Raw genomic sequence first — 24,666 nt, 5'->3', positions numbered from 1 at the left:
CTTGGGAGAAGTGATAATTATATGAAGGACTCTACGGACGAATGGGCATGCGCAGAGTGATCGGATTCAGCGGGCACTCTGCTCTGATTGGCTGTAGTACAGACAACCGTCATGTGACATGCAATAACATCCATGGACTTGTCAGAAAAACTCAACATATTCAAGGAAGCGTGAGCTCAGATGGCTGGCAAGCAGCATAAAATAAATACTTGTCCTTCGAAGTAAAATTAATAGCAAAGAGGATTTTCAGAATCAAAATGAAGAAAGCATACACAGTACAGAACAAGAGAAACCTTCGCAAGAATTCGTCTGGCAAATGCAGCAAGAATGGTCTATCAATCAGACAATGTATAAAACATCCCAACATCCACGAATGTCAATGAAAAATCGGGCAAAAAGAGAGAAATTGCCACGGTAACGGATCTGAAGAGATCAAACAAAGAGAGCTGTGAGAGACAGCCAGACAGGGTCACCGTACAGAAACACAGCACAGCATTGCAACTGTATGCAATACTAACACTACTACAAGTACTATGTGGACATTGCCAGTCATAAGAGAAAACTGCACAATTACAACCTAGCAAGTTTGAAATGTGTCTATGTCTACCGATCTACTCTAGTCTTCATACACTCACTGACTGCTGCACATCTAGAGCAAGTCGGAGAAGGACTTGGTGAAAATGTTCATGATCATGTCCTGGCTCTCAACCAGCATGTTACTAATGGTCGAAGTAGCATACTCCAGGTACTCGGGGAGCGAGTTGTGCGACTTTGTCTGGTGGTGAGTAGGCAGTTCGCCAAACACAAGCTCTTCGGCGGACATGTTGACCGCTGGAGGCTTTCCTACGTTCAGCGCCAGTTTCAAGTGATGCTGGACACAGGAGGCAGCACAAACACACAACACACACACGTTGAGTTTGATGATAGAATTGCACGATGCCAGCGGTGAATCCCGTGCAACTCCACCGCAGAGACAGATACTGTAAGTATACAAATTTTCGCCAGCTAATTAATTTCGGCTATATTCGGCACCGACTCAAAACGCCGATGAAATTTTCACAGCAACTGTCGCACTATACCATGCCCTCTACCCCACGCCGAAAATAAATCGCCCCCGAAATGTCAAAAATCGTGAAGTGCCGAAATTTTGCAGCGCCAAAATTTTGTATATTTACAGTAGTCAAGTCTGACCTGGACTCCCGCGCCACAGCAAGACTCAACTCCACTCGTCACACAATGCAGACTTTCTGCTCTTGGAGTGTTACTCTATGAAAGATTTAAGATGTACTGTAAAGTGAGAAACTTTTGCTAGAGATTAAATTTCGTTATTTTCGCGACCATCACACATTCGCAAATATAAATCGCCGAAAACCTCTCCGTACATTGATTGTAGACAGTACAAGATCCGACTGAAGAGATAGAATAGCAAACGTTTCTCATCGTGAACCAGCCCGATTTATGAAAACGCTAAATTTGTACACCGCGAAAGTTTGTCGCTTTACAGTACTGAGTTTCAACCGATGTATTTTTTATGATCGGGGTTGGGTCTTAACGTGCACGATGATTTAGGTAAGGAAACAAAGCATAGCGAGAGCTCCGAGCTTTAGATCACGTGATGAGGAGCATAGCGAAGGGTCCTGAACTAGCTCTTGTGTGCACCAGGGTATGGGCAAGAGCACAACAGCACAGACACCACATTCTACTCACATCACCAATCTTCAACTCCGGCTGATAGATACCGATGCCACCAATTGCTGGTGGAATAGCAAGAATTCCCTTTGATAGAAGCTCTGTAGGGGAAGGAGCAGAAAAGAGAGAGAGACAGGGGTCGCAAGGGAAAAAACGCGCACGTGTGTGGGAAAAAACACACGGGACGTGAACAAAGGGCACACACACACACACACACACCGGAGTAGCCAAACATACATACACCCATACACAATACCTGAACACACGTGAACACAGTTGAATAGAATTACGTACCGGCAGCATTGTTGAAACCTTCCGTCATGAGCTGCTGCATCCACTTCTGAACAACCGTATCCTGTATTTGGAAAGAGGGACAACAGAAGGGAATTTCATTCAAATGCCACGTCAAAGAAGTACAGTAAGATCGGGCACCGACGAACACAGGAAATGTTCAAATGGTATTAGACGTTTTGTAAATTTTGTTCTTATTCATCACGGCGAGCACCATACGATGGAGGCGCGGAGGATGCGATCACAACACGTGGAAAAGATAGAAAATGGTACGGGTGTACTTATATCTGTAAATTTAGGCCGAATTGCTCTTAAATCTGGGCCATGGTCCAGTCAAAGTGTTCTTCGGTGCCTAATCTTACTCTTAACTACAAGTAGTTAGTAGGTCAAGAGTGTAATTGCTCAGGTAATCGTCTACACGGAAACAGCAGTGTGTTTATCAGGGCTTGACTGGCGAACTAGGAAAGGACGTGCTGCTCAGATGCCAACACACACACACACTCAACAGTCGCACTCAAAATAACAGAATGACTACTGCGGGGGGGGGGGGGGGGGAGCATGACACAACATGTTTGGAGACTGGGCAGTCAGCGGGTACTTACGTCAGCTGTGAGAGCTGCTCTAATAACCGTGACATTGTTCACCCTGGCCATAAAAACAACAACAAAACACACATACCATGCTCGACCGATAAGTACTCCTGGGCACTATTCAAAAGAGGGCACTATTTCTTCGATGCTGGTACAAGTACACATTTACGTCATCCAGCATAAAAACAAAGAAGGCAAAGAAAAACAGAGCCTAAGATTTACTGTAAACTACCAAGACTCAACAGAGATGGCAACAAGACCTGCGATTTTGATCCAGAAACCACTAGTGCAATGATATGGTCAAGAACATTAGCAACACGACACCAAACTTGCAACCAAAATGTCCTCCTCATGCACATTGCAGCAGTAAATCAGATATTCTAGTCCAGCATCCTCTCTCATACAGCAGAAATACAGCAGCACAGATGGTGCCAGATTTTAAAAGGACCACTGTATCTGTACTGAGTTACTAAGACAACACACCATGCCACAGCAGGTGTATACTGAATGAGCGCATCCGTACTCGGTAAATGCATTGCTGTACGCGGCACTGGAAACACACTAGCTACCCTGGGAAGCAAACGCTGGGTGCATGGCGCGCGTGAGATCACGCTACCCCCCCCCCCCCCCCCCCCCCCGTGTTACATGTACTCACTCAGTGTCCAGGAACTTCAGGTAAACAAGTGAAAGCACACCGGCCTGTGTCTGCGTGGGGGCAATGTGAGCCGTCATACCAACAGTGAAGTTCACGCGAATCGTGAGCACCTCCTTGAACGTCTTTGGGTAAGCACCCGCCACCGACGTCAGAGCAAGTATCTGAAAGGCGATGGCAAAGTTGGACACAGCCTTGTCCTGCTCCAGGTGGAAGGCAGCCGAGATCAGACTGGTGTTGAAGTACAGGGAGAGGTTGCCAAAGCTTTGGTGAAGCTGTGCACACAAAGGACACACCGAACTATAGTTACTGGTAGTGAAACCAATCACTGTACCGTACATACAGCTGATCACTACAGTAGCAGATACGATGAGACCTCCAAGATCTGTAACTAATTCACAGCCGAGGTACCGCATATCCAAGATCAAACGATGAAAACAGAACATACTGCAGGGTTCTCGAAAATAGTTCCACACTACTTGCTGAACAAAATTTCACATTTTTTTTGCGCAGAACAGGGAGTTCCCCGTCCCTGCCACGGCTGATCGTGACATCACTCCCAAAGAAGATGGCCACGGATGTGTGGCATGTTCTCGAAAAAAGTCACGCGGCAGGACGAGCGTGTTTTGGCGGTGAAGTACAACCGATGTTATGGTTGAAAATCGAACAATTAGCAATCACATTGTTGCAAATTTATTAGCGTGATTTGATCAGTGGCAGTCTAAAGGGTTAAAGACTACCACGGGGTCATGTGATAAACAACATGACATCAGTGTGATGGACAATGTGTCCACTGCTAGAACCATAACAAAGGTCAGAAGGCGAGAAGCGTCTCTTATACCACCGGGCACGGCGCTGCGATCAAACTGCCCAGTGCCACCCAGAAATGACGAATTTCTGATGTGTTTTCATCACGGAGGGGAAATTCTTAGCCCTCTCAAACATAGGGAGGTGGAAAAGGACTGAATCATCGGAGAACATTTTAAAGGTTCGATTGGAAATCCCTTCCATCACTTAGCTCCACCGCACCACACCACACGGTGCGTAGCTCGTGTGTAGTCAGCCTAGTCCAGTCACCACAACACAAAATAGCCGTCATGCGTACCACATTGTCAAAACAGGCAACAACGGCGGCTATGAGGTTGTAAGTGGTACATGGTCACCACAGGGTCACATGCTCTGGCTAAGGCCGTGTTTACATGAGAAATTTCAACTCGGGTCGAGTTCACCCCGGGTTGAAAGTCTGTACAGTAGACAAAATGCGAGCGTTTACATGAAGACAGTTGACCCGGGTCAAATACTGATATGCCGCCAAAAGTCCACTTCTAGAGTCCTGTATGATCACGTGAATCCGTCCGCGCGCGAAATTTTCATGTGCAGTGCTGTTCAAACCTGGCGTGAGACACGCACAGAACTACGTTAGTACGATTTTCTTGACCCGGGTTGATTTCAACCCGGGTCAAGCGCAATGCGTCATGTAAACGCGCCATTCATTTTGTGTACACGGCGGGTTGAAATCTGACCCGGGTCGAACTCAACCCGGGTTGAAACGCCTCATGTAAACACAGCCTAATAGTCAAAACGCAACAGACATGCAAGCTACGCCCCTGCACGAGGCATAGGGCATTCTGCAAGCCAGAAGCATTCTAACGAGATGAACTTTTGTAAGAGAAAAAAACTCAACAGAAAGACCAAGCAAAACAGGAAACCGTCTTGCCAACGCAATCTAACTCACCCCGGGAATAAGCTTGTTGAACACTTTATCACCAGCCGTCTTGGCCTGTAGAGCACACACAAACACACAAACACACCAACACACACATACACACATATATACACACACATGCATTGCTGGTGGTTGTATTGGACGTTAAATTACACATAAGTATAATAATTAGGGGTGAAACAATTATACCGAATATTCGAGTACTCGCTCGTTTTTTTCAAGAATAATTGTACTCGAAATAAATCAGAGTACTCGTTCATCCATGGTACATGCATTTACCACAGAAATCTACAGTTTCAGAGCAGCAGTCAGTAGATATTGATGTGCAGACTGTGTGGTGAGCCTTTGTTCATGAACAGGAAACGTCGGAAGAGAGATCCCGTCGACTCCAGAACCCCCGTGATCGGCAGAGTCCGCCGGTCCCAGGCAACGTCAGGACAGACATCCCGTTGAGTCCAGAACGCCCGTGATCGGCAGAGTCTAAGCCGGTCCCAGGAAACATCAGGACAGACATCCCGTCGAGTCCAGAACGCCCGTGATCGGCAGAGTCAGCGCCGGTCCCAGCAAACGTCAGGACAGACACCCCGTCGACGCGCAGAAAAACTAAATCTGCAGCCTATTTTGCCGTCGGACAGGATACGTATTATAGGAGACTGTAAAGTTATGTAATGTCCAAATTTCCACGTGAGCAGCAGGTCACTCGCGTTGATTTTTCGACGTGCGAGCCAAATAACGCGAGCTGAACTTTCGCGTCGCAGACATCCGGTCGACGCGCAGAAAAACTAAATCTGCAGACTCTTTTGCCGTCGGACAGGATATGTATTTTAGGAGACTGCTAAGTTATGTAATGTGCTCCACAGGCAACCATGCATTCGGCGTCGTCATTGGCTCAACAGGTCAATGTACATGTATTACTACAAAAAGGCCAGAAAATCCGATTACTGTATTAAAATCAACTAATTTCGCTGGCGATTTAATTTCGCTGATTTCGCCGCTTGGTACCAACCGGCCAAAGTAAATCGCAGGCCAAAGTTTGTCATATAGGCAAATGATGCATGATTGAGCAATGGATGCATGTGAGAGCAAAAATACCGATCGATTTCAAATTTGACGTGAAATTGCGCGTCACGTCGGAAATATCGTGCATCTTAACCTCTCTAATAGAGAGGTTTCTATTTCTCATCGGCCAAAATTTGTTGATTTACAGAATAAGGAGATAAAAAGAAAAGAAGGAGCAAACCAAAAGTAGATGATTATTAGAGAAATAACAATCCGCAATAAATTCTGCAAATACTTTTGCCTCAGTTTTTATAACATGTACGATGAGCTAGGCAAAAAAGCATAGCGTAGGGCCCTGAGCTTCCAAGCTTTCTCGTAATTTTTGCCTTAACTTCCCCTTTAACGATCTTGCAGTATTCTGCCATATCCACACACAGCATATATGAAGCAGTACGGCTTCAACGGATCTTACTATAACGAAGAAATGTCATCCGTTAAAACGTTAGATTTGCTTCCTCGTTATATATACATGTCTTAAAGTACTCGAATATTCGATCGGAGAAAATCAGAGTACTCGAACTCGGGATTTCAGTGTCAAGTTTCACCCCTAATAATAATCACCTCCGCCATCATGAGATGAAAGCAAGCTAACGTCGTGAGAATAAAGATTAGAAACACACACCACTACAATCTGAATTTGCCACCCAGGCCAACAACACAACAACTACAGCAAGTCATGTCATGCTTACAGATGGAACATTCATATGAATCAGTCCACTGGCAAAGATGGCATCAACAGCGGACGTGAACGAGGCTTCGGAGATGAGCAACGAGAGGCTGCGATCACCACACGGAGAAGGAATGGCAGGGAGATCCCGGGAGCTGATGGGCACATATGGCTTTCCCTTGTAGATGAAAAAACCCTGTCAGAAAAAAAGAACAAAAGAGCTGTTGTTAAGATCACTAAGTAGCTGAGATGTAGGCTAGAAGAATGGCCATTAAGACCAGAGTAAAGATCAAGGAATACCCAGAGGTACACCAGACGACATTGACGACTTCCCAAACTTGCACACTTATTGAGCACCAACAATTTCTGAATTTAGAGTATTCTCTGGGGACACTGCCCAACAGGCGTAGCATCTCACGCAGACACCTTTTCTCCAATGTTTGAACCTCAATTTCACAAGGAATGGATATGGGGACCCTAAAATTTATCCCAGATTCAGAATCATCATGATTTTCTCCGGTAATCCACCTCGAAAAGAGGAGATCATTACATTGATGACATGTTGGTGAAGAGTGACCACAAGTCTGTGTGGCAATGGCTGAATCTGTAGCGCAATGCCGTATAAAAATGACGCTGGAATCTCATCATGCCAGTGCACGTACAAGCAAGTAGAAGGGGGTTACGTTGACCACATCGACGACGATTTCAAAATGAACAGGAGTGTCGTGACATTGTGCGTACGACTGATACAGTACTGTCGAGTGCCGAAGAACGAATAGGCTACAGTAGAATGTAGAATTTTACAAGCTGCAGGATACCTGTATACACATACATGTATGCACATGGTAGCTGAACTACAAGTATACCGTAATTCCGCACATACAACGTGTTTGGCCCATCACGCGATGTGTCTCCCCGTACGCAACATGAAGTATAAACCATGCTTCATCCCCCGTTCATCGACACCAGACAGCAGTGTAGTACAGTAGGGTGCTGGCCTACGCGGAGTACTCACATCGAACTGCATCTCAGCGAAGCAGTGGTCACGCCAGACTCCACTGCTGGTCAGAGAGACGTTCAGGGCAAAGTTCTTGCATGGCGGTGGCAGACCGCGCTGAACACAGCCTGGTATGGTGATATCTAGGGTGGTGGAACACAAGGACACACACACAAACACAAGGACACACACACACACCAGGACACACACGCACACACAAGGACACACAGGGTGAAGCTGTGCAAACAAAGGACACGCCGACCTACAATTACTGGCATTATGACTTATCACCAATCACCCTACATCCCACAGCTCATCACTAGCATAGCAGATACAATGAGACCTCCAAGATCTGTAACTGACTCACCAACCCAACGCTCACTACACTCCTCACAATCTTCACATCGTTGTTATTATTATTAAGTTTTGATAATTCACACACACATACTGTTTACCTGCTGAAATTGTCCCCCGCTGAATACGTGTAGTATAATCACCTTTTTTTGTTTCGCTCTTTTCCCCTTCTTTCACTTTCATTTGTCCATAATAAGGTTTGTTTCAAGTAGTCCCCATTCCATTGTTACATAGATTCACAGATGAATATAACAAGAAAACAGTTCTGAACAAATCCTCTCTTTCCCTTTCGTTGTGTGCCTTGCGATCATCGTTTCATATTTTACCCATATATGTCGACATTATAGGAAATGCTTACACATACAGTGCAATTAGTCTTGTTGCTATCCTATGAATTTATTTTTCAATATACAGGTAACCCAAAGGCAATGGTACCTAAATCAAGGGGTGTCTCCGGACCAAACAGAGCGAAGAGCTCAGCCAGCAGAACACATGAGAAGCATTGTCTTAGTGATGCTTGCAACAAGCAAGGCCAGGGGTGTTTCTGGGTGATATGGACGCACTGTGGTTCGTCAGTCCGATAACCTCTCCATGACTACAAACGAAAGTCCGGCGGAACAAAAAAATCGATGTCTCAACTCTCAACTGAGAGTTTCGTGCTCAAAAGAAATCTTGAGGTGTGCGTGATTACTTACAGGGCAAGTACTGCTTCATGTACGGCGTCAGCTTGGCCAGTGCTCCAGCCACTGCAGTCTTGATCTGAAGAAGAGAGACAGAGCAAGGGAGACACATACACTGGAGATTAGAGACAGAACCTGCGGCCAAAGTCACAGAAGAGCCTATTGGACCCAACCCATGCGCGGTAAATTTGCATCTCCCATGGAAAGGGCAAACCTCATAATGACAGACATTACATGTAGCCCCTGAAGTAAGGATGGCAGTCAAACAAACTTACTGCAAGAGAGAGAGAGAGTGAGAGAGAGAGAGGGAGAGAGAGAGGAGAGGGAGGAGAGGGAGAGAGAGACGAGGATTGCTAAAACGAAGGATTAGTCAAAAACAGAGTGTAATTAAAAAAAATTAAAAAAAGTTTATCACCAGCTGCCATGCCCTACATAAGTGTGCATGCACCGTTGTCGGTACATGACAAGAGATTCCAATGTTGAGAGAAAGAGGAACATGTGATCTGAACTTACAGTATTGGTGACTGTCTCCCCTGCCTTCTTGTTGATGTAATCTTTCAGAGCACCAATATCCAGTCCCGATCTGAACACACACACACACACGCACAAATGCGCACGAATGCACGCATTCACACAGATGTCACTCGGATCACTCTCCATCAAACTGAAGCGTGTAACACGAGGTGTTATGTCCTTGGACCCATACTGCCATACATCGCTAGCTAGACATGATTAGACACGGTTAGCATGCAACAGTGTACATGGCCTTTTCCGAGCCCAGTCAGGGAATGGCCAAAAGCAAGATTCAGCTATTTATGAATGGACTGTAGAGCAAGGTGTTGAATTCATGGCTGCACGCCCACTGTCATACAATATCAGATATGGATGACTGCAAACAATAATGGCATAGACTTCAAAACTGCCAGTGTGAGACCAGCATGAACACTAAGCACCCCTCAGGCTCTATTTGCAACTTACAGAACGCCGCCGTGAAACTTGATGTCGAATTTGGAGTTCACCGTCAGGCGAGTAATCTGAAATTTCCATATGCCATCGGAACCCGGCGCTACAACAACACCCAACAACCAAACAAACACGACTATCGTAATCAGCTCGGATACTGAGCTAATAGGAAATGTAAAAATAGAACCCTGACGAGTGCTGTACGAAAACTTGTTCAAATCCTAATTGTTTTCTTCACTATTTCTTCCTACTTTCGTTTTAGTGCACACTGTCTTCACCGTTTTACACTGCATGAATAAACACAAACGTCGATTCAGCTTGTCTTAGTGATTGTGGTTGTAAAACAGAAGAGAACACGTTTGTGCATGTGTGTTTCTGTGCCCGGCGGTTATCGCACTTTCCGACTACTGTAAGTCTACAAATTCTCGGCCCATTCAAATTTCGGCCAAACATGACTAGGCCGAAAAAAGCCGAAAATAAATATGCGCCGAATATTTGTTGACTAACAGTGCTTATCATCCCATTACAGCGGTGGACAGCTACTATTGTAAAAGCCATATATATATATATATATATATACTCAATCTGCGGACAGCATGCTGTTTCGTTCTTTTTGAACTCATCAGCGCAGCACAGAGAAAATGAGGCCGAACCTGAAAGCAATGGAAATAAAAATTTCCGATCAGGCCCGAACGTACCTTGCCAGAGTGCTCAAACTGACAAGTCAGTGAGCTCTGCATAACGCAATCAGCAAAGGCACTACCCCACGCAAGAGTGCTCAACTGCTACAAGAGCAGGAGCGAAATACTCAATCTGCGGACAGCATGCTGTTTCGTTCTTTTTGAACTCATCAGCGCAGCACAGAGAAAATGAGGCCGAACCTGAAAGCAATGGAAATAAAAATTTCCGATCAGGCCCGAACGTACCTTGCCAGAGTGCTCAAACTGACAAGTCAGTGAGCTCTGCATAACGCAATCAGCAAAGGCACTACCCCACGCAAGAGTGCTCAACTGCTACAAGAGCAGGAGCGAAATACTCAATCTGCGGACAGCATGCTGTTTCGTTCTTTTTGAACTCATCAGCGCAGCACAGAGAAAATGAGGCCGAACCTGAAAGCAATGGAAATAAAAATTTCCGATCAGGCCCGAACGTACCTTGCCAGAGTGCTCAAACTGACAAGTCAGTGAGCTCTGCATAACATATATATATATATATATATATATATATATATATATATATATAGAACAATAGAAGTATTTCTTGCGTCGGCAAAAAGTGCTCAATGTCCTAAGACAGAGCGGGGTTATACACTCAGACACAAAGGATCTCCAAGTTTCTCAGTGTTGCTACTCTGAGTTTCGTGCAAAAGCACTCTATATATATATAAAAAGCACTCTATATATATATATGAGTTGGGGTGATCCCGTTCGTTGCGAATAGTGCTCAATAGTACGGGGTACTAGAGCCAATACACACTGCACGATCAGGTCCTCACCAGAGATACATCATCGTTCTTTGCAACTCTGAGTTTCATGAAATGAATCAATCATCAGGCAATAGAAACACAAACTGATACAGGGCAACTAGATCACTACAGGTTATATACCCAGTCACACAGCAAGCGCGAAAGAAGGCACTAAGATAGGGGTGAGAATATTCCGTGCTAAAAAAGCAGGCTTCAGGTGGCAATGTTTAGGGCTCTGTACTTGTACTGTGTGCATGTGTTGGATATGGCGTTGGGTATGGTGTATGAATTGGCAGAGTGTGCAGGCTGTTCACGCGATGCTCATACGTAGGCAGGGCGTTGCATTTGGCGTATTGGTCATTCTAGGTGACTCCTTGGAAGTTCACGAGTCGGAACTTGTTTGCGTGCCTGCACTTTGCGACGACTTCGCTCCTCTTGTTCAGTGCCAGGGTCTTATCAGCAATAAGGATTCTGGCCTTTTCAGTTGTGCAGAGTTTGCATCTTTTTGTTGCAGGGTTGTAGGAGCTGGTCCTGTCTTTTATCTGCCAGGTAAGGTGGTACTCTTCCTTGTTTTCCTTCTTCTGCCACAGGTGTTCCGACAGTGCGGTCTTTTTTCGGTGTTTCTCGTGTCGGAAAGACATAGTGTGATTGTTGTACCGGAGCTTGAATGTTGTGTCTGCCGAGCCGATGTACACCTTTTGTTCCTCCTGGCAGGCTACGGTGGCTTCATAGACGATTTGTGTGGCTTGGCAGTGGCCATCCAGCGGACATTCCGTTTTTTTCCTGCAGTTACATGGTTTTTCTGGGCTTTTTTCCGTGAGGTGTTGTTTGTTGTGGCTGCTGATTTTGGCTGCGACGTTGGGGAGGCAGGAGTAGCTAACTTTGACGTTGTTGTGATTGAATATCTTTTTTAGCTCGCTGTTTCTGAAATGCCGGTCAATGAGCCTCAGGAATCCGGCGGCGACGTTCGTTTTCACGTTTCGGCTGAAGGGAGGGTTGAACCATATGATCTTTCGTTTTCTGTTTCGCTTTTTCCTTTCTTCTTTGTTTTGCTCCGTTGGTTCAGTGTACTGGATTTTTTCTGTATATCCACTGGCTGAGAGTGCTGCATTGTACATGGGGGCTGCTTGGTTAAATGCGTCGATGTCTGAGGAGTTGGTAGAGACACGTCTGCTGATAGCCGCCGGAAGCTGTTTTAGTATATTCGGTGGGTGGTTTGAGTGGGTATGGATGTATCTTGGTGTGTCGCCTGGCTTCCGGTGTGGTAGGTAAGCTCCCGTGGCTAAGTTGAACGTGACGTCAAGGAAATCTACCACCTTGAGGTTGGAGTCGATGGTGACACGGAGTCCGTTTGCCGTGAAGACTGCCGTCAGTTTCTTCCGAAGTCGCTCTGCAGTACCACCGGATGCGTTCTTTATGATGGCTAAGCCGTCATCACGGTAGAGGCCGATTTGTCCTTTGGGGATGTGCTCTGCGAGCTGGTTCAGCAGGTAGGCTCCGACCAGTTCGCACACCTCTGCACCATCAAACGATCCCATCGTGACATCAAACATGGATCCGTTGCCCTTCTTGATCCATGCTTGGCCGTCCTTGAATATCACGGACTTTCTTGCATGCATGACAATGTGTCTTTCTTCATCTGTGATGACAGTGTACGTTTCTGCAAAGTCGAGGGCTTTTTTGAGGAGCGTTTCGCCGATTGACGGATAATACTGGACAACATCGAAACAAACAAATGTGTGTCTGCTCTTGTCGTCTATTCCTTTGAACCAGTCGATGACAGATCCGGTGCTTCTCCAGAGGTTGATTTCCGTTGCCACACGTACAGCGCTCACCATGCGGTCGAGAATCGCTTTGCTAATGACACCCAGTTCCGATTTTGCCGGGTTAATGAGTCGGCAGGGCAGGTCGTTCTTGAATCGGTCTTTGTGATCTTTAAGAGTGATGAAAGCCTCTGATTTTGCCATAATGTCTACGCGGTCGCTGATGTTTAGCTTCTCTGCTAGCTGCTTTCGGCCAAGCATGGATCAAGAAGGGCAACGGATCCATGTTTGATGTCACGATGGGATCGTTTGATGGTGCAGAGGTGTGCGAACTGGTCGGAGCCTACCTGCTGAACCAGCTCGCAGAGCACATCCCCAAAGGACAAATCGGCCTCTACCGTGATGACGGCTTAGCCATCATAAAGAACGCATCCGGTGGTACTGCAGAGCGACTTCGGAAGAAACTGACGGCAGTCTTCACGGCAAACGGACTCCGTGTCACCATCGACTCCAACCTCAAGGTGGTAGATTTCCTTGACGTCACGTTCAACTTAGCCACGGGAGCTTACCTACCACACCGGAAGCCAGGCGACACACCAAGATACATCCATACCCACTCAAACCACCCACCGAATATACTAAAACAGCTTCCGGCGGCTATCAGCAGACGTGTCTCTACCAACTCCTCAGACATCGACGCATTTAACCAAGCAGCCCCCATGTACAATGCAGCACTCTCAGCCAGTGGATATACAGAAAAAATCCAGTACACTGAACCAACGGAGCAAAACAAAGAAGAAAGGAAAAAGCGAAACAGAAAACGAAAGATCATATGGTTCAACCCTCCCTTCAGCCGAAACGTGAAAACGAACGTCGCCGCCGGATTCCTGAGGCTCATTGACCGGCATTTCAGAAACAGCGAGCTAAAAAAGATATTCAATCACAACAACGTCAAAGTTAGCTACTCCTGCCTCCCCAACGTCGCAGCCAAAATCAGCAGCCACAACAAACAACACCTCACGGAAAAAAGCCCAGAAAAACCATGTAACTGCAGGAAAAAAACGGAATGTCCGCTGGATGGCCACTGCCAAGCCACACAAATCGTCTATGAAGCCACCGTAGCCTGCCAGGAGGAACAAAAGGTGTACATCGGCTCGGCAGACACAACATTCAAGCTCCGGTACAACAATCACACTATGTCTTTCCGACACGAGAAACACCGAAAAAAGACCGCACTGTCGGAACACCTGTGGCAGAAGAAGGAAAACAAGGAAGAGTACCACCTTACCTGGCAGATAAAAGACAGGACCAGCTCCTACAACCCTGCAACAAAAAGATGCAAACTCTGCACAACTGAAAAGGCCAGAATCCTTATTGCTGATAAGACCCTGGCACTGAACAAGAGGAGCGAAGTCGTCGCAAAGTGCAGGCACGCAAACAAGTTCCGACTCGTGAACTTCCAAGGAGTCACCTAGAATGACCAATACGCCAAATGCAACGCCCTGCCTACGTATGAGCATCGCGTGAACAGCCTGCACACTCTGCCAATTCATACACCATACCCAACGCCATATCCAACACATGCACACAGTACAAGTACAGAGCCCTAAACATTGCCACCTGAAGCCTGCTTTTTTAGCACGGAATATTCTCACCCCTATCTTAGTGCCTTCTTTCGCGCTTGCTGTGTGACTGGGTATATAACCTGTAGTGATCTAGTTGCCCTGTATCAGTTTGTGTTTCTATTGCCTGATGATTGATTCATTTCATGAAACTCAGAGTTGCAAAGAACGATGATGTATCTCTGGTGAGGACCTGATCGTGCAGTGTATATATATATATATATATAGAACAATAGAACAATAGAAGTATTTCTTGCGTCGGCAAAAAGTGCTCAATGTCCTAAGACAGAGCGGGGTTATACACATATATATATATATATATATATAATATGAGTCCTGGTGGTGAAAGTCAATTTTTCTTCAGACTTTTCCCGTTTGTCTCTTTCCCTCAAACCAGTCAATATATATATATATATAACGAAATGCTAACTATAACGAGTTAACGAGGAGAAATCTGTCGTTAAAATAGAAATCGTTATACAGAAATCGACAGATATACTGTCCTGTTGAGCGTTGAGAATAAGTAAGAGTCGTTACCTTTGGTACGCGTAAACCAGTCAATTTTTGGGAAATCGTTATATATGCGCCTCGTTAGAATAATGGCTTTTACAGTACTTCATAACCCGTGTGTTCTTCTCTATTTTTACATCGTATTAGGGGCCGTCCGGGGTTACCGATTGTTTTTACAAAACGAAAAGTTTTAGTATTTTTCAGCCCCCACCCACCTTTTCTGCAGGTAAGACGAATTCCAATAAAATATTGATGTCAATTTTCGACACCCAGAAGTAACTGGGCATTCTCCATCAGCATTCAATAATTATTTTCAAAACGAAACTCCATCAAACCCACCCACCCACAAACGAAAACATTTCGTTTTGAAAATATGATTGGTAACCTTGGACGGCCCCTTAGACAATGGCACGAAATAGAGGTTGCGACTTCGGCGATGACAATGATCAACTCAAGTACCGGACACAATCTCTACTTCCACCAGCAGCTGTAAAGGTTTTACGCTTACCAGTATGTTTACGGCTATAAGCCAACCCTTTGTGACCTAAAAATAAATAAAAAAGAGGTTGTCGACATATGACTGGAATCTACCTGCTTTTGGTCTTGCAAGTATTGATAATAGGCCTAATCGATATTGTACCGGTCAATCGAGACCCTAAATATTGATGGGGGGGGGGGTCGACGTATAACTGGTAAAATATGGTACGTCATCACCTGAGATGATTTATAAGTACTGGCAAACTGTGCCCTACAACTTAAGCATGACTTCCACATCTATCGTAAAGTCATGCATAATAGCCGTGGCTTACTGTAACTCAACAAATATTCGGCGCATATTTATTTTCGGCTATTTTCGGCCTGGTCATGTTTGGCCGAAAATTTGTTGCGGCCGAAATTTTGTTTTGCAAGGTTCAATGTCACACACACACACACACACAGGCGGCAGCAGTACTGGCCGACAATTTGATGCGGCCGAAATGGGGTTTAGCCCTGGGAGGCCGCAATTTGTCGACTTACAGCATATGACTTTCTTGGAGACAGTTTGCAGGCTGCTGTACAAGACAGGTGTTTATATGTATGTCAACACTAAAACCAGCCTTATGTACCGACAGTGTATCTTGAAAATTAGGCTTCAGGCCGGGATCACACCAAGTGCGATTCAGCCATTCAGCGGAAAAAAGCACTTTTTGAGGTCATCGTTGCTACAGAAACCGCTGAATTTCAGAATGTTCAGCGGATCACATGGGTCAATGTGACCAACCGCTTCATTGAGCACAAGCCTTGCGGAAGCTGAAAACGGCTTGTTCTGTGTGACCGCGGCCTAAAAGGGGAAGTTCAGTATTTTGGCTCTCCATTGCCCCAAAGTCGAATCTTTTTCAAACCCCGGTACGGGATGCATGGCACCCTGCCGGTATCCCAACTGGAAAAATCTAGTATGAAATTCATTGTTGCAGAGAAACAAGAAATTGGTTTTTCCCCATCTACTCCCATACAAAGTCTATCTCTCTGACGTCATAAATCCGGCCTGGTCTGGGCCCGTTAATGACGTCATCATGATGTCACCAAATTTAGTGCAAACTTCTAGCAGGTGTACCTCCAGAACAGCTGCGCCGATCAACCTGAGACCTTCACCATTGGAATCAGTGCATTTCCCGCTACAGGTTGTGAAGTTTTCATTTTAGGGTGAACTTCCCCTTTAATACAAGACACTACGGTATACGAACGTGCCTGGTATAAATAATACACGTACATTGTCATACTGTGGTGAATGATCTTGAAACGTCAACTCTCAACCTCAGTTTAAACACATGCATGTAGTACAGTCAAACCTCGTTAGGACGAACACTGATAAGGCGAACTTTCCATCAGTACGAACTCGGGCCAATACTAGGGTTGGTCAGGCATCAATTCAAGTCAACATTATTCGTTTACGACGAACTTCTGTACAGCGAACTTTCGCGAAGACGAACTATTTTCAAGTGTGATTTGAACAAAATCAGTGTGGTCATGTACTGTAGCGGACATGGAAATCCAGTCGATTGACCGGGGCCGGCGCCCTCAGCGTGTACAGAACGCTGCGTGCAGTGCATTATGTTGATCCGATGCGACCAGGGCGCTGCATGCAGCGCATAAATGCATGTGTGTACCACTTTCCACGGCTGCATGACCAGCACCCTGGGGCCGCTAGACGTGCGACCGGATTTCCATGACCACAACAGTACAATCATGTAGTACGAACTTTCGGTCCACGGTACGAGCGTGCTCTGGTTGCCTTTTTTGTTCAGTGCAAATTGTTTTCAAGCGTGTTTTGAACAAATAATCAGTGCGTTGTACGAACTTTCACACAGTCATGATTCATTGGCATTGCACATTGCCATTGTACGTACCTGTTTCTGGCTTATGCTAAGAATAAAATGCTTCCCATATACAACAGCATGCACCTTCACGTAATTACAGTCCATATGATATGCATATCGATTTTTTTGTCAGATCTGGATAAAAAGAACTCCCGATAAGACGAAACAAATTTGTTCAGTCCCTTTAAGTTCGTCCTAACGAGGTTTGACTGTACATCAGGGAGTTGTAGCGGACAGGGAGGCGACACGGGCATCTGCAACGCTAAATCGTGCGGGTTTCGACCCCGTGCAGCCCGTTACAGTCACCCTTGGGCCAGGGCCAATGTAACCAGGCTCGCACATGGCATCGCCCATCTGAGCCATGCTTGGGGTCGGCAGGTCAAGCTCGCAACCGCAAGGTCCACAGACCACGCACCCAGTAGAACTTCCAAACCCGGGGTCGAAAAGCGCATGGGCTGGGGCACTACCATCTCGTGTTATCTCTCGGTATGCTACAACTTCCCCGGTGCGCACGCACAAGAAAAACCTCTCAAAAACAAATTTTGAATGCTATTGTTTACGGCTGGAGATGCCACAAAGTCGCCAAGAAGCCCTCGTGTGACCTCCACTGTAGCAATACAGCAGCAGCTGCCCTAGTTTGCAGCTAAGGAAATCGCATTCAGTACGGCACAACTTACACATGGAGATGCCCACTACCACCAGGAGCGGTGAGAAATTGAACGACACTGTGCCATGCTCTTTGATGTGTGGCCACCAGCCGGTACGCGTCTCCCACACTCCATCGCCGCCCATGTGTACGCCCATTGTAGCTTCCAGGCTGCTAGTGGCACTGGACGGTGTCAGGATAGCGGGACTGAACGCAATGTTGGAGATAACCAGGCTGGAAAACACACACACACGCGCGTGCGCAAACACGCGCATTGGATCAACATGACAAGAATTATTTTTATTATACTTGAAGTAGCCTATTCATATTACGTTACAATACACATCAAGTTTTGGAATTCCACGTACTGGCAGACGTCATTTTCATGCAGGTGCATTCACACAGGCATGGACACGCTTTTCGTACAGGTTTGCGTAAAGCTTTTTTTGGACACAAACTGCCGGGAACGACAGAACGATTCTCGGTACAGTGGTCTGGATACGTCGTCTACATTTTCGAATCAGGAGATCAATTTTCCCGCCACGTTCCACGTTGTCATCACTCATGGCTATTCGGACGAAAACGTCATGCACGCCACGTTTTGGGCGTAGAGTGAATGGCCTATTATAGGCCTTTCACATGACGGGACAAAGTCACGTCTGTTCGGGCTCGCAGGCGGATCACAAAGGCGATCATCAAATGGCGGGAAATCTGAATCCGTAGACCCGACGGTCTGCCCGCGGCACCCTGACCCCCTGGCTGTGCGTTTTCGTTTTCGTGTTTCCTGTACTGGTTTGGCTTGTGTTCGCGATCGCGTCTTCTCACTGAGCGTTTCCTGAACAGCAGCACAGGTCCGACTTTCTGAACAATGGCCACCCGGACATTCAGCCCAGAATCCGAAAGGATGCTTATCGAAATCTACTGCTCCCTACTTGAATCGACTGATAAAATGATGATGAGGCGAGCAGCGAAAGAAGACAAAGCAACAAAACGGCTGAACGGCCAAAAGGGATTTGGGAAATCGAACGAGGCACTCCAAACCCTGTAGGTTGTGAGCCGATTGCCCTGTCCGGACCCAGTAGCCCAAGACCACGGAAAACAAACAGCAAAAATAGAGCAAAGCTACGCGGATTTGTCAAATCCATGGTCCCAAAAATCCAGTCAAGAACGCCAAAGCAACAAAGTCGTCTTTTCAGTCTTGTTCTACTCCAACATCAGGCAAAGAGAGTTCCCGGGAGGCATGAAAATAAAAAAATATTTTGATTTATTTCCATCAAAACACGTGCCTCCATTACAATTACCTAGGCAACAGTCAAATCGTGACCGACTCGCGTGCGCCGTGTCGGCAGAGCTAGTCGCCGTGTGAAGTGTCTTGCCGTGGATCGTAGAACCATGGTATCGTGCAATCGTGAGCACGAACCTTCGTGTGACAAGGCTATTAGAGAGGTTCCAAAACGTGGGTCCATTGCATGAACTTTATGTGTATCACTCACGTTCCTGAATCCGGTACTTGTAACTTAACCTCCCTACTATGTAACGGCATGCAGCGTGAGTCAGCAGAACAGTATATGCGCGCGGGAGTTGCTAGCTCGCAACGGCATCATTGCGATGTGACCTTGCCAAAGCACCTCAACTGATGATGTACTTGCATAACCTCTATACCACTAAACTATATGGTCACAATACTACTATGAGATCTCTACTCCAAGGCACGAGGGCTATTCAGTACTGGGTGGAACAATGCATAACTTTGCACAAAATCGCCCCGATGGCTAGGACCAAGAGTCCACAACTCGCTTCTCGGAGTATGCACCTCTATGCACGGGGTCTGGCGTGGTACGCTGCTGATGACATTGCGAAGGCATAAACTGGGGAATCAGCTCGGCCATTGTGTCGATATTGATCACATTCTGCTACGGTCTGGAGCTTCCACGCATGGGCGGTTCATTCTCTCTCTCTCTCTCTCTCTCTCTCTCTCTCTCTCTCTCTCTCTCTCTCTCTTTCTCTGAGACTCTGGACGGCTTCCAGGGTGATGCAATCGTGTACAGGCATAGCCATTGTATCCACCGTACTTGTGCTGTGTCTACTATGCACGTGAAGCAAGAGTACATAACCCCCAAGAGTGTGCAACTCCACTATGGGTGCTGTCCCGACAGAATTTCAAGTTGACGTCATTTTGATGATGCAATGCGCACTGTACACGGATTATCAGACGAATCCGGAACCTGTGGTTGACCGAAGCCGATCGATCCTGTACAAATTATTACAAAGAAAAACGTGTGATGCGTTGACACCCGTACACATGTTGTAAATCACTGGTGCAAGGAGCATTGCGTCATAAATAATGACGTCAACTTGAAATTCTGTCGGGACAGCAGGGTATGTGGGAGTTGCACACTCTGGGGGGTTATGTACTCTTGACGTGAAGTCATCCATCTAAACTGAATGGGAAAATACTGAAATCCAGTCAGCCCGGGCACATCATGGCACAATCTAACAAAGGCAGCTTGCCATGCTGAGCAACCATTGCTCGGAGATCAGAGATCGCTCTTGGGGGGGGGGGGGGGGGGGCATGACTCTTGCACATATTCAAGCACATAGCTTACCTAGAGAGGTCCATGTCTATATTGATGCCACTAATGTGATATTTCACCGCCGGAATCTTGTAAGATAAGATGTCTTTCTTCAGCAGTGGCTCCAACTTCTCCTTGAGCACTGCATGTCAGTGGCAACAAGACAGTACAGTCAATAGTATGGTGCATGGGTGCAACCACATACAAACACACACACACACACACACACACACGAGAATTGAACGACCAAGACACACATTTCCGGAGTATGGTCCGCCATGCGACACTTATCCTAGACTGAGATTTCAACACTTTGCTAGTCACATCAATTGGTATTCGAATCGGGACCTATATCGCCGCAGCGTAGATCTACTCGTATAAACGGCGAATTGGACCTTGAGTACATTCAGCGAAACTTCGTGCGATAGCTACTTTCAGGTGATGTACATAAACTTTCAAAAATGCATACGAAACAACAGGATTAGCAGTACATGTACATTCTTTTGGTGGTCTTGCTGGAAGCTAGAGAGCTTACTGAAGTCGAAGAAACTTTGGTTCATTCTCACGATGATCCCGGGATTGCCATTAGCTGAGGCCAAGCAGCCAAGCAGCACGAGCAAAGCGCACAGTGGGGCCATTCTCTCCAACGGATACTAGACACGACAGGAATGCACCTGCCGTTTTCCTGGGTATGACCGATTACTCTTCCGCACGGAAAGATCAACAAGGAACAACACGACACGGCGAGAAAGGAGGCGCGCCAGATGATCTACTACTTTCTTCCTTCTGACGTTCTGTTGAAGTCTTGACTCTTGTCGAAAGTCGAACCACTGTCGACGTCACTGATCGATTTTTGTCGTACCGTACTACTGCCAGTACCAAGTACTGGTCGTAGCTACATTGGAAAGGCTTCTGAAGCCTTTCCATACTGGTACGCGCTCGTACTCGTACGATGTTCCAGTTTTGTGACACGAGAATGGCACGAGAATTAGTGTACCGCTGAGTGTACACGGCTGTTAGCTGCACTTGGATCGCGGCAACTTTGTTTTCTGCACGTGAACCATGAAAAATCAATGCATGCTCATGCATGTTCATGCATAACCAGTCAGCTGGCCTGCTCGCCCACGCATTTGACAGGTAACAATTCCATCAAATTTGAGATATCGCTTCGTTCTAAGTCTCAAAACAGTTCTAAAGTCACCAAACCACGCTGGTAATCGATGGCTATTCAATGTTAACATCTTCAGGAAGACTTCAGCCGTTTCCCGAGAGTTTGGGCATCGTTGCCGTTGTTTTTCACGGTGTTCTTCTTCCTCCTGTCTGGAGCTGCAATTGCATCCTGGAATTATTTGAAAGGTATTTCGTGCGGGCTATGGGGGGTTCCAACAGGCATAAACTGACATCGCTATAGGATAACTGGTAACTTTCACCCTTCAAGGAGGTAGAGCAATGAGAATTTTTTTGTGGCGGTCGTCCAATTTTTGTGGCGGTCGTGGCTGTATTTGTGCACTTCCAAGGCTTTCATTCTGCTTGATACTACTCTCTACTGTATGGGAATCGTTGTTTAGGCACATGTAGCTGTCTTATTTGGTAGATCTGCTGTTTTCAATCACTTGGGACAATTTGTCTAGCCTATTTGTCTTTCGTTCGTGCCATCTATCAGTTTTGTGGGGTGCCTTGACCTGTATTTGTGAAGTTCTCGAGTAAAGACCCTAATTCTTGACTGGAGTCACGTCTTGAATTGAATTTGCTGGGCGAGCCCTCGTTCACGCAGTTGTCCTTATCGTAATAGTCAATATCTGCTTGCTGGACGGACTAGCGGCTAGAATAGGGATGACCAAATGGTCCAAGTGTGTACTAGTACACGATTATTGTTTCCATCATCGTGAAATGAGCGTTGTGGAATTGCAGTCGTCTGCCTTTGGCACTGAGGACATGAGGAGAGTTGATTGTTACTTCTGCTCAGCAATGAAGCGATCATCAGCTCTCTTTGTTCTAATTATTGAGAGGACATACCGGCATCGTAATCAAGTAAAGATTAGGCAAACCTCGCCTACCTCCAAAGAGAGTCGAAGATATTTTCTCCAAATGCAAAGACGATCTTTGTGAGTTTGTGACTTGCATTTGCGTGCATACATGAGCAGGTCACGGACCACGGCACGTGCGCGGTTACCATGCCATCTCGAACCGACGCCATCTTTCTAAGTTGCCGCTTCTTGACAGCCGTGTGTACCGCACTTGGTCGACACTTATTTTTGTCTTTGTTGATACTTTTTTGACACGTGACCCCGTCAACGGTCTGCTTTGTGCCAATGCCACTCGGTAAACGCCGATGTCGCGTACGACAAAGACGACTATCCCGTACGCGAAATAGTTGAGAACTGCATGACGTGGAGTGGGAATTCCTTCCGGCACCCCCGTACCGCAAAGCCAACGGTGGGGAAGGAGAAGTGCAGACGTGTTGTAGGAAGACGAACGAGGAGGAACTAGGACGAGCGAGCAATGGCAGGACTAGCTGGACTGTAAGTAATAGCTGAATTGTGCATGACAACTTGACATCCATGCGGCACTCGCCACTTGCCACTGCATATTTCTTGTCCACTAATAACATACCGCGGTGACTTTCACCATCATGACAGCAGGGCACATCGCACGCAGCATCGCAGATCGTGTCGAATTGCGCATCATAATATTGCAAAATTGCTCCTGTGCATGCAAGAGGATTTCATTGCACTTCTCAGTTTGGGAAATGCTCGATTATGACAATTCTGCGTGTGAGTGCACTACAGTCCATTTCAAAACTATAGACGCGTACCTAGGCAAAAACCGTTATGCCAGCATCTATACCACATAAAATCTGTGATCACTTTGTGCATAAATTTTTCCAAATTGGGCGTCTGTTATCCAATCGTTTAGAAACTATATGAGAGCAATTGTGGAGCGATCCTGAGCAATATTCCGAAAACTATTCTCAAAACGTTCCAGCCAAATTTGAAATATTTCAAAAACCCTACGCGTCTATAGTTTTGAAATGCACTGTACATTGTAGCCCTGAACATACATGTAGATGACCCGTTTGTGGTGTCTCATAGCCTACCTCACGACCTTCTGCTTTCTTTCTTCATCACTTGTATCTTACAGGTATATCATCCCGTGATGACCACATTGAAGTCTGAATTTGAAGTGTGAAGATGCTTCAGCAACCACATCGTATAGTAGTTTCCATTGCTTTCATTGTGCTTCTACTGTGCATGTGTGTAATTTGTGGGGTAAACATGTGATGACATTGTATGCTGGCGACACGGTCAGATGTTGTCCATGCGTCTAACGTACGCCTGCATGTTATGCATAGAAAAGGATTTGCCACTTGCGATCCTGGGACGAGTATCAGGTCAGCTTTGTCCTGTGTGGGCTGTATCAGATTGCTGTTCACTTCTCTATCTGTTGGATGTGTGACTTTCTGCAAGTTTCTGGTGTATGATGGCCACTTCCTTGCTTGTCACTTTGTATGATATTACATTCTGTATTCGCTGCTTCCATGGCGTGGTCTGCAAACTGCAATCCTTGGGCAAATGTCATGTTTGCTATGTTGTGCTTTGGCCGTCAGCTTGTCTACACGCTGTAGTTGAATTATTTTTGTTTCACAACTGCACTGACTTCCTCAAGTACGGTGGCCACTGCTTTGCATGGCAGTATACATGAAGAATTTCCTGTTTGTGTCGTGTGCATGTGCGTATGTGTGCGTGGCCACGTGCGTGTGCCGTGTGCATACGCATGTTTGTGTATCTGTGTGCGGGGTAGCCAGGCGGGGAGGGTAGGGCAGCTGGTATGTATCACTAATAGTATCAGTGTGTTATTGATTGTACAGTCGTGTACCCGTTTCTTTTCTTTGGCTTTGATAATGGTTATACCCTTGCTTTACTCTTTCCCGACACACAGGTCATCTCTTTGAGTAGGAGATGCCCTTGACAGGCCTGGACTAGAGCATCTAGGTCATGCATAGCGCTCATTAGAGCAAATACTGCCAAATAGGCGCCCGCGTCCTGTCGATCCTGAAAGCCC

General features: G+C 46.2%; 1 protein-coding gene across 1 annotated transcript; it reads right to left on the bottom strand.

The window, feature by feature from the left end:
* Nucleotides 1-176: 176 nt before the first annotated feature.
* On the bottom strand, nt 177-21,390 carry LOC135822753 (uncharacterized). Its single transcript, XM_065335582.1, has 14 exons — nt 21,140-21,390; nt 20,638-20,746; nt 18,063-18,265; nt 9,684-9,771; nt 9,219-9,288; nt 8,721-8,784; nt 7,690-7,814; nt 6,697-6,870; nt 4,958-5,002; nt 3,226-3,497; nt 2,583-2,625; nt 1,984-2,044; nt 1,708-1,790; nt 177-871 (listed from the first exon to the last, which is right to left on the bottom strand). The coding sequence occupies exons 1-14, from the start codon at nt 21,240-21,242 to the stop codon at nt 650-652; spliced, it is 1,662 nt and encodes a 553-aa protein (XP_065191654.1). The 5' UTR covers nt 21,243-21,390; the 3' UTR covers nt 177-649.
* Between the last annotated feature and the right edge of the window lie 3,276 nt (nt 21,391-24,666).

The sequence above is a fragment of the Sycon ciliatum genome, chromosome 8 (genome assembly GCF_964019385.1).
Source record: "Sycon ciliatum chromosome 8, ocSycCili1.1, whole genome shotgun sequence".
NCBI lineage: Eukaryota > Metazoa > Porifera > Calcarea > Leucosolenida > Sycettidae > Sycon > Sycon ciliatum.
This window is presented reverse-complemented; position numbering and strand designations above follow the sequence as displayed.

Coding starts and splice junctions, on each gene's coding strand:
- LOC135822753 (XM_065335582.1), bottom strand. CDS start 21,242: ATGGCCCCACTGTGCGCTTTGCTCGTGCTGCTTGGCTGCTTGGCCTCA. Junction 7,815..8,720: donor CATGAAGCAGTACTTGCCCT/GTAAGTAATCAC, acceptor CCACCACCCTAG/ATATCACCATACCAGGCTGT. Junction 5,003..6,696: donor TTCATATGAATGTTCCATCT/GTAAGCATGACA, acceptor TGTGCTCTACAG/GCCAAGACGGCTGGTGATAA.